The sequence below is a fragment of the Morone saxatilis genome, unplaced genomic scaffold (assembly GCF_004916995.1).
Source record: "Morone saxatilis isolate NCDOM2014 unplaced genomic scaffold, NCSU_SB_2.0 Contig19, whole genome shotgun sequence".
Lineage (NCBI taxonomy): Eukaryota > Metazoa > Chordata > Actinopteri > Moronidae > Morone > Morone saxatilis.
The window spans coordinates 22,233,745-22,244,629 of NW_023339751.1; the positions used below are offsets into that span (position 1 = coordinate 22,233,745).

General features: G+C 39.1%; 1 protein-coding gene across 1 annotated transcript in view; it reads right to left on the bottom strand.

Moving 5' to 3' along the window:
* The window catches only part of LOC118329883 (cGMP-dependent protein kinase 2), an 18,709-nt gene that overhangs the window by 4,532 nt on the left and 3,292 nt on the right, over positions 1-10,885 (bottom strand). Inside the window, exons 5-15 of the mRNA XM_035664230.1 lie at positions 9,669-9,732; positions 9,471-9,548; positions 9,043-9,137; positions 7,590-7,658; positions 6,584-6,682; positions 6,203-6,350; positions 4,270-4,406; positions 2,949-3,038; positions 2,381-2,522; positions 733-896; positions 57-179 (exon numbers count right to left, since the gene is read on the bottom strand). Of these exons, the coding sequence (XP_035520123.1) occupies positions 57-179; positions 733-896; positions 2,381-2,522; positions 2,949-3,038; positions 4,270-4,406; positions 6,203-6,350; positions 6,584-6,682; positions 7,590-7,658; positions 9,043-9,137; positions 9,471-9,548; positions 9,669-9,732 (1,209 nt within the window). The remainder of the gene's footprint in view (positions 1-56; positions 180-732; positions 897-2,380; positions 2,523-2,948; positions 3,039-4,269; positions 4,407-6,202; positions 6,351-6,583; positions 6,683-7,589; positions 7,659-9,042; positions 9,138-9,470; positions 9,549-9,668; positions 9,733-10,885) is intronic.

The following is a 10,885-nucleotide window of genomic DNA, read 5'->3' on the forward strand; positions in this document are numbered from 1 at the left end:
AAAGTCACTGAGCAGTATTATCCTCTTATCTGATCGTGGTCCATGATTCACCGTACTTGCAGAGTCTCCTGATGAGGTCGTCCGGACGCTTGCCTATCTTCTTGGGGAAGTCCACCTTCTCAATGCCATGGAGGACCATGGTGTAAATCTTTATGGGATCTGAGCCAGCAAAGGGTGGGCTGGAAGAAAAACAGGTTCTCAGATTCTCCATATAGTTTATAGAGTATTACATCATTTCAACTGTTCTGATTTGTCTGTTTACCAGATTATCTATAGTATATGTGACAATTCATGTTTCAGATTGTTGTGCATAAACCTAACCGAACCTTAACCACATTGGTCTAATATCAGAAAACGTCTGTTAAATCTTAACTAATTAGCTGCTGAAATGATACAAATACTCAAATAATAAACTAAGAATCCAGACTACACTGTTCAAAGGATGAGTTCACCATTTTGGGAAATATGTTTATTTGCTTTCTGTCTATACCTACACACTTTCTCTGGGTGAGATTATCTGCCGTCATTGATTTAGTTTACCTGCTATGCTAGTGACAACTGTACCTTCACGTCAAACCTTCTACTTACCTCTCGGTGTCATCAAACATGCACAAACTTCTTAACAAAACAAAACACATGGTTGTGGCATCCAAGACTGTCCAGATGAGTTTGCTTTAAGGTTTTGTTCTCTAAGAAGTGCAAACAGTACACGGTTCTATTTTACTGACTTACTTGCCAGTGAGAAGTTCAAATATGAGGATTCCCAAGGACCAGCAATCAGCTCCAAAGTCATGGCCTTTGTTCATGATGACCTCTGGGGCCACATACTCGGGAGTCCCACAGAATGTCCAGGTCTTCTTTCCGAGGCCGATCTTTTTAGCAAAGCCAAAGTCTGCCTAAGGAAATACGCAGGAATTCGGAATATATAATAACTTATGCAGATACAAAATGAGTAGTGCTCAATAACACAGGAACATCAGGAAGAAGACTGTGTGCCAAAGTGCAAATCAAACAGACTGAAATTATTGTTCGTTCCGACTTCTATCAAGCTGCTGAACTGTGATACTAAATCATAGGGCAATGTATAATAAACCAACCAGCACCGTAGCACTTTAGTTCTTAGTTTCTCACAGTCTCTTTTTAAGCTGCTATATTGTCAGTGTTAAAATGTATAGTGTTTTTCATGTTTTAAGATGTTTCATGTTGATTTTGTGATGGGTTTCGGATGTGTGTCTGTTGTTAATGTATTTTTGTTTCTGTGAAACTGTCATGATCAGCTCCTGGCTTCTCCAGTCCCTACTGCCCAGCTCTGCCAGTACTTTCCTGATCCGCTGCCTGGCCCTCTCAGTGCACCACCGCGTTCACGCCGGCTGTGTTAAATCCCACTCCTTCTCCTTCTCAGTCTCCGTGCCAGATTGGTCGTTTGTGCAGCATTGAAAACCAGCTTTCTAGTGTTATTTCCGGATTTGCTTGCCTTGGTTTCGACTCGCGCGCTTGTCCTGACCGTCCTCGTCGTCCCTGCCCAGGTAACCTGACAGTTCGTCCTGACCGCTCTGCCTGCTCGCCTCATGTCTGCTCCCTCCAGTTTTTTGGATTCTCCGGAGTCCTCCTGCTAGAAAGTCTGACTGGTTTTGGCTAGCTCCAGCGTCTGTTGGACTATTTTCCGTGTACCTGCTGTGGATTTTACAACCCTGTTTGGACAATAAACTGTTGAACTGTTCCAACGCTGGTCTCAGTCTGTGCTGTTCTTGGGTCCAACCTCACGCCCATTACAGAAGCAACAAATTGCACTGTGCCCAAGACAAATTTCCTCTTGGGGACAATAAAGTTTATTCTATTCTAATAAGGATTGACCGGGGTAAATTAAATGTTATGTCGGGCTGGTAAATCTAGCAACTCACTTGCCTGAATGGTCATGTGGTGTTTTGGTTGTTTCCAGAGCTGATAAGTAGCTAAGGAGTGAGCCATCTTGCTTCTGGTGATAGTTGCATATGCACAGTATTGATTGGGCACTTATGAGAAAATGGTGGTGCATAAGGACAAGGTTTAGTACAAGCAAGCATTTCACTATCCTGGAAACATGAGTTTAGTTTGGTGGCATTTAAAGGCTGTGAGAGAACCTCCAACTATGTATTTCGCAGTTTGCTGCAAATTTGAGAGTAAGGCGGATAAAACGGTCATTTTTTTAAAAATGTTTTTCTGAAAGAGTGCCAAAACACCTGACAGCATCTTGCTTTTTAGCTTGTGGCTAAAATAAAAATTGACTTCAGTAGAATTTAGATGTGCTTGACTGACCAAGCAAGTGAAAAACAACTTCAACATTGAACCCCGAAAACTCTTTAAAGGACATCACTAACAGAAATTTAGACAAGCGGCTTACCATTTTCACATAGCCCTCAGCATCCAGTAAAAGGTTTTCAGGTTTCAAGTCTCTGTAGACGATGCCCATTGTGTGGAGGTAGTCAAAGGCCTCTAAGACACAACCAGTACAGAACCTGGCTGTGGGATCATCAAAATAACTCCTGGTACGAAAAGATCAACAAATGAATGGCATCACACCCAGAACAGACTATTGGTCAGATTTAGGAAAGTTGTGACCTTGATTGATTTTTTTTTGAAGAATTATTATTATTATTGTTGTTATTGGAAAATTGCCTTTATCAGACATCAATAGCAAAGAGCAGGAAACAAGGTCCCTTGACAGATTCAAGGTTATAGGCCTACATGTTTTTGTTTGGAGTCACTGAGGCAGGAGGAAAAATCACATGGTTACTTTGTAGAGTTTCTATATTTTTACAGTAACTTTCAAATGATCTGATGGTTTGAAGAACAATTAAACAACCAGAGAGGGCAGTGAAACGTTTCTTTTCAGCCTGTTCTTCAGTTACTCTTTAAATATCAATGTTTCCATTTGTAGTTATAAATGTAACAAAAGAACCTACACTCACATGTCCCGCAGCACAGTCCACAGCTCTCCACCAAGACACACCTCTAGCAGCATGTAGACAAACTTATCATCCCGAAATGTTCGGTATAACCTGAAATATATGCACACATAGTGAAGAGAGTCTGTATTAACTACTGTGTTGCATTGAAAACACAAATTAACCTACTGGTATAGTAAAAATAACAAAAGTAGGGGTTTCCCAGAATTAACCTTTAGTCAAAACTATGCATCTACAGCAGATACATTACAAGTGCTGTAATCATAAGGCATCATAATGGGCTGTTCAGAGCTTTTGAGGTGGCCTAACGACCCAGGTTGGACATAACTTTGGTTGTTGTTAAACATAGATTTGTTTGATCATTTTCTTCCTCATGCCATTGTAAATAAAGATTTTAAGGTATTTAGAGAAGGAAAGACTCCTGCTATCCCTGCATGCAGTCAAACTGTATCTCCAGCTTGGACAGGCTTGATGGGGGTTTAGTCCAGTTAGATTGCAGCTCATTTCTGATATAGCCACCAAGTTTAATTGACAAGTCGAATACGTTTTGGAATTAGTTGATGACTAATGCATGCTTTTTTATACCCTAAACAAAACATAAATTAAAAACTGAACTTTAATTACATCCCCTAAATATAAATAATGATAGTGCCTGGTAGTATGGTGCACATTGGTGGTGCAAGTCTAAAATAAACGGCACCCACAACATGCCAGTGATACCCTCCTATTGGCCTGTAATGGACTACCAAAAAAGTGAAGCATTGCAGGTTACAACTGCTATTGCTGCAGTTCTTTAAAAGACATTTGATACAGGTAACCTCTCTTTGCCACTCATGAATCAGAATTGTTAGATTTAATTGAACACTGAGACCCCATAAAAACGTCTGATAAACTGATGAAGAAACTGAGTGGTAGGAGGATTGTGAAATAAGTGGGTGAGTGAACATTTTGGCTGAACTTTTCTCTTGTATCTGCTTGCACAAGGCTTTTTTTCTTTAAAGTCATAGTCCAGATAAATCTCAGTGCAGTGGTCAGTAGCATTCTCGGACCAGGTTCCTTAGCAACTCCACTGACAAACCAACAAACTGACCAGCCCCCATTTTATCTTCTTCAGAGGGAACAGAGGGGTTTGTGACAGAATGTTCTGTTTGCTATCTTACTGATTCTGTAACCTCTTCTATTCAACATCTAAATACTTCCACTAGCTCAGATTACAAAAAACAATGGAATATCTGAACATTGTCTTATAATAATGTGGTTGCTTCAGAAATAACACCCTGCTCTTTGTGAAACCTGAATGTGTAATGTTGTGTGTGGCCCACACCTGATGATAAAAGCTGAGTTTGTTTGCTGAAGGATGTTTTTCTCAGAGTAGATGTGCTCCTGCTGTCTGGTGTCCACAATATGCTTCTTCTTAATGCACTTCAGAGCAAACGTTATGTCCTCGTCCTTCAGCTTTACCTGAAGAACAACAGAGAGGAGCCAAGAGGTAATGTATATCACAGCTAAACATTACAAAAAAACACCAACAGCTGAGCACTGACTGAATCTGTGTATCCTGCAAATTTAAGACAAACCAAATGTTTACTCTCTAGGGGAATCTCAAGCTCCTCTTACAATTTTCTACAGTGGCTTAAAAGCTAGATGTCGTTTGAATGTTTGTCCTTGTGTTCCATGATGAAGATTTGATTTTAAAAAGAGGCAAACTATAACTATCTTATCAGTCAATTTACTTGTCATGAGGAGCACTACACAGCCTGTGAATACAGTGGTAAAATGTCTGGGAGCCCATCATGAGCCCCAGCCTGTCTGACTCATGGTCATGGCCTTGCAGTCAGAAATCGATTTGTTATTAGGGATGGGATGATATACAAGATTATTGTGCATCACGATAAAAAACACTCTAAAAAACAAATGTATCGTGGTGAATTCCCATTTCCGTGATAATCTGGAATTATTGGAGCACATTAGAGAAGCTCTGCTCCTGTGGCGACCAGCAGCAGGTGTGTTTGTGTCTGTGCATTTTCGTTAAATTGTTTACTTTGACTTGTTTTTTGTGTGCACGCTACCATCTATGACTGTTTAGGAAAGGTTTCATCATGAAAATAAGTTTTGTATTTTTCTATGGTTTTTATGGCTCTATTATGTCAAGAGTGTCCAACCTCAACCATGCCAACAAGCAAGGCAATACTCTCGGAGTTCTTGCCATGCAACGGGACAACCCGTACTGTGTGGATATGTATATGGATCCTTTTTCATTAAAAGATTTAAACACAGATCTCTAGGCACAAGTCACAGGATTGGAATAGAAAGTACACCGCTAAGGCGAGGAAACAAGGGAGAAGAGGAGGAGTCCGTGTCAGACTAAAACACCAGAAGTTGCGGCGCATTCCGCTTCCCTCGATAATTCAGATGTGACTCACATGTTCATGCATGCATCATGGTCTTTTAGTGAGACATGGCTCATGTCTTCAATAAATATGTCATCGATAAAAACTTTGATATAAATTCTGATGCAGTCTGTAAGAAGTAAAGTGTGTACTTAATGTGGACAGGAAAATGATGTCCTTGTTCTGTATTTTTCTGTGATTGCTTGGTACAGTAACCTGAACATAAAGGATAAAAACCACCTGAACCACATTCTTAAGGTTGCTGGGAAGGTGATAGGTGTCCATCAGAATCTCCACAAGGCCAAGTCCATACTGGACAGTACAAACCACCCCCTTCACCTTGAGTTTAAAATTCTTCCCTCAGGTCGTGGATTTAGAGTACTAATGTTGTGCCATAGGAGTAAAAACTCCTTTATTCCTTGTGCAATATCCCTGCTTAATTTTCACATGTAATTTTAAATGTTCTTAACATTTAATTTGCACCTGAAATCTTAATATTCTATTTTTGCATGAAATTGCATGTTTTTTTTTTTTACCCTGACTGCAAATCAAGTTTTCCATTTGGAATAGAAAAGGTAACTGAAAAGAACAAAAACGGGTGGGACTTAGGAAAGTCCTGTCAATAGTGAGAGGCATCCGTGGCTCCAACCCAACTGCTTTTGTTCTGTACCAGAGGGTTTAATTTAAATTGAATAAACAAAGGATCTTACACAGTAGGTATGATGGGTTACAGGTCACTTTTCACTGATCAGTTGTTGGCCAGACAAACATATGAGCAATAAATGAAATCCAGCCTAATGCCAGTCAAAAGGGGAGCTGACTAATGAAAGTTGATTGTTGGAGTGTTATAGTGTTACTGCAGCTCACCAGCTCCACTCTTCCAAATCCTCCCATGCCCAGTGTAGCTATGACCTTGAGCTCCTGGAAAGGTTGGTTCGGAGGCAGGAGAGCAATCCTCTCCCTCAGCCTCCTTAGCTCATGGGCCTCTGCAGAGTCAATCTGAGGTGAGTGGGGCCTGAGAGAGGGGTAACATGGGACATATGATTGGGCCCTTTGATCACATTTGGGTCCTTGCTTTTTGGCCAAGAGTGACTCAATTTTAAACTAAACTTCAGATAAGCTTATCCCCACTAAAACTGGAAATGGAGAAATGACATTAACCCTTGATGGCATAATCCATTTACCGAGAGGCTTAAAAACATGTATACAACTGTTGTGTCATTTTTGTTGTGTCAGTCTGTCACTTACAGGGCATTTCTCCTCTCATCACTCCTGGAAAGCTCTTCCACGTATTCCTTCAGGTAGGCCTGAAGCTCCTCATAAGTTCCCACCATTTGGTTGAAATTGCTGGTGTGGAGGGGGTAGGGGACAAAAACATCACCAACTTTCATTTCAGTGTGTGTGTTTGGCTTTGTAAGGAGCTTTGTAAGAAAATCAAACCATACCCACTGATGCTACTTAAGAGTTCCCTTTGAATTTTACTAAATGACCATATCTAGCTGATGACTCGGCTGTGTTCTGTGCTTTACCAACATTGGTAGAGTTGAGAGCAAATCTACATATTGTGTTACATACCGTTACTAAATGGATGAGAATGAATAAACAGATCAAACAGATGAGGCATGTTTACTTGTAGACCTATCATTCTAAACTCACAGCCTCATCTGGTAATAATAATTTTAGTAATGTGCAGTTAGAGGTTGAGGTTAAAGCTGAGAGTGCATATACATTCAATGACTATATTTCAACCTGTGTTGACACAGACACTGAAATAATGTTATAATACATAAAGGCCATGCTCTCCATATTAAAAGTCTTAAATATCATTCAGTCAGATTGAGAGTAGCCTAATATACAATATTATATGAACACTATGACAGGAATATTCCTTCAGTGGGACCATAAAATCATGATATGCTCATTATTCATTGATCAGTGTCTCATGTGTCTAAACCTTCATTAACATATGTTTTATTTAGGGCAAGATTACTACAGTAATGTGCACTTCCTTTCTCTTTTCAAATGCATTTGAATATTCCAACTGTTATTTAAACTTTCAGTTTAACAGTTTTGAGCAAAATTTTATGTATGATTTTTGCTTCATATGATGACTATCTTTGTGTATATGAGAGATGACATAAGATGTTCCTTTATTGATACCCCACAGAAGAAATGCAAAGGATTAAATTCTGAAGATGCCATGTAAGGGTATGGTTTAATTAAAGGGTCCAACTGTAGATAAGCAGCTACTCACTCTCTGTCCACCACCAGGCAGTGTGTGTCATTCTCACTGCAGATGATGTTAGCTGAGCGAACATCCTCGCTGTAAACATACAATGTAAAGTTCAGTCAGACACCACAAACCCATATGTACACAGCAATTTCTGCTTCAGAGTGATGAGTATGAGCTGTAAGCAGCACACAACGCCAAATAGCATCAATTGGGTGGTGAGTGTGTTCATATCACACAGCTGTGACTTTCTGGCATAGGTTTCATTGGTAAAGCTGCATAATAGAAAACTATAGGGGACACAACATTACAACTTCAAAGGTAGCAACTCATTAGAAAGCAATTGTATGTGCAACTAAAACAGTCCTTCTACAGAAGATCTAAGTAGGTAAATAAAATGTTATCAACATCTAAGTAATACCATAATAGTCATACTTTTCAAATATTTATTTTATGTAAGCAAGAAATTACATTTATTCACCTTTACACTGATTTTGACATCATGCATCCACAGATTTTAACAAAAATCCTTCTATATTTCAATATTGAAAATACTTCTATACTAGCCTTCAATCTGTGAAACAGTGGATTTTTATTATTGCAGTGTGTACACTATGAAAACAGTGTTTGTGTAATTTAGGTCTATTGTGTGCAGCACAGAACATAAGCACATGATGGAGAGGTTTCAGGGCAGTTGATTAGATAACATGACTGAAAAAGGGAAACACTGATGACAGTGATGATGAATGACTGCCAGGAAAACTCTCTTCTTTCTAATGACAGTGAAGCCGAGGATGATGCTGAGGATGCTGAGAGTACTACGTTCATGCCATATGGGATGGACGGTAGACAAAGGAAAGATTCCCATGTATACTACTTGCAAGTGTTAACTTCACAAGCCTATTTAGAAAGGTTATATGATTGCAGATTTGTAGGTTGTGAGAGGATTGAAAATATTGACAATCTGGGTTTAATAACCTTGAACGACAGACTTTGATACATCCAACCTGTATGGATCAGCCAGAGCTTTCAGAGGAATCTGAGAATCCCAGTATGATTACAACTAGGATGCTGTTCTCAACTCTATTTATAAGCCAGGATCTAGTAATTAAGGGTTCCACTGACAAAGTGGTAAATCCCGGCACAAAATTCCACCTGACTAGATTTTACAGGTTGTGACAATTCAGTTCAAGATGCACTGGACACAGTGCACAGTGCACCAGGTTGACTCCCATACATAATGTGTGTAAATGTAACAGGAGCATTGGGTTAATCCCTCACATTCTCCATTTACATCATGCAATATCTTTTTATTCAGTCCACTGAATGTGATGTACGTACTAGTGACAACCTGTGAGTAATTTCATTGACCTAAGATTATGCTTATTTAGCTATCAAATGTGATGTGATCAGAAACAAAAATCTGTTCAATCCAATGTTATATGTGTGCTGCTGTGTGTGAAGCTGCTGTTAGTACCTGATGAGAGCTTTCTCTCCAAAATAGTCTCCGACTCCCAGTGTCTTGATTTCCTGTGGTTCAGCAAACCCCTCTGTGCTCTGAGTGACTATGACCTAGACAGAAAGAGGCACAGCAACAACGTGTTTTACTCGTCATCAGAGTTACATTGTCAGTTGTTTTATCAATGCAATCATGAAATTAAGACAATTATTCTCTCACTGTTGGACTCACTGTGAGTTAATTATAATACAAGCTTTGGATCATTTCCTTAGATGTGTATTTACTTGCAAGTTTTTGCTCAGTGTGCCCACATACTATGACCAACACAAACAGCCTCAAACTATAGTTACTTTAATGGGCCCTGTTGGTTTTAATAAAAATATTTAATTCAGACAACATTATGGCTTAAAGAGGGCATGTTAGGCAAGTTTGTGCAGATTTCTCACCTCTCCTTTTGCGATAATAAAGAAAGTGTTCCCTTCTTCACCCTCTCGGATAATGTGCTCTCCTTTTTCAAAATAGTCCTGAAAAGACAGAGGGTCAGTTATTTTCTTGTCCGCTTAGACAAAATCTGAAACCATTCAGTCACAAACAGATACTGTACAGTTATGAGGAAAAAATGTGGTGAAGTGGGAAATACTCACTACTTCAAGACAATCCACAATCTTGGCGAGTTTCTCCTCAGGCAGTCCTCTAAGCAGAGACACACTACAGAGACACAAATACAGTGATGTGATTTGAGTTTTGAGTTTTTGGTATTTAATACAAACATTTCTGAAAACACATTTTCACTTTGTTTTGATGGGTTATTAAAAAAATTTGACTTTTACATTTCAAATTATATCTACAACAGCAAAGTGAGCAAAAAGTGATGGGGTCTGAATACTTCATTTTTATGATATGGGTTAAATGTGGGCTATGTTTAAACACATGCACAGATTGGCTTGAAAAACACAGATTGAGCAGGCCCTTCAGGGAAAAGATGCAGGGTTTTTACAGCATGGAGAATTTGAAGTCAGACTTATTGTTTAAATTCTTTCATTTCTTTGACCATATCTGTAATTATAAGACCAATTTCAAGAGTTTTTCATTAATGCACTACTTCAGTAGTGAAAAAAAACTCTGACCTGAACCCAGCCTGTAATTGCAGCTTTGAGTATGAGTAGTATGAGTGCTACAGCGACCACAGTTATATCAAGCCATGTTCCAGTCCATTCACACTCCCAAATCATCAAATATGGCAGCTTGGTCAGTAGTTCAATATGCTTCAAAGTAGGATGCTATAGGTATGTCTCCAGCATGGTTTCTGGTGTAATGTTTTGATGGGCTGTTAAAGTGAGGCGACATAGTATAAAAAGTCTCTAATGTGGAGATGGTGGGGTGGATGGATTGGGTCCAACTAACCCTGGGCTTTAAACCAGGAGATCGCTGTTCGCTTCCAGTGTGAAACAAAATGTCAGTGTTGACCTCTTTAACTTAATGTGTCAACTAAAAAGATGTGAAACTTTTCTCCTTAAGCTTCATTTTCCAAACTATTGTTGCCGTCAGACAAAACCTCATATCTTCATATTTTGTCATTTATTTTTTTTATCAATCAATGCCATTAGTCACAATTTACATCTCTTAGTCTTACAAATATTTGACCAATGAAAAGTATTAAAACCAACAACACCAACTTTCACTAGCAGTGTTCAATATTGTAAAAACATTTTTAGTTTTTTTCCTGGAAAATCACCTGACCGCGACAATATCTGGAGTGTCAAAAACTGATGGTGTGTATTATATTGGTAAATGGTAAATGGACCTGTACTTGTATAGCGCCTTTCTAGTCTTCCGACAAAGCGCTTTTACACTACGTACC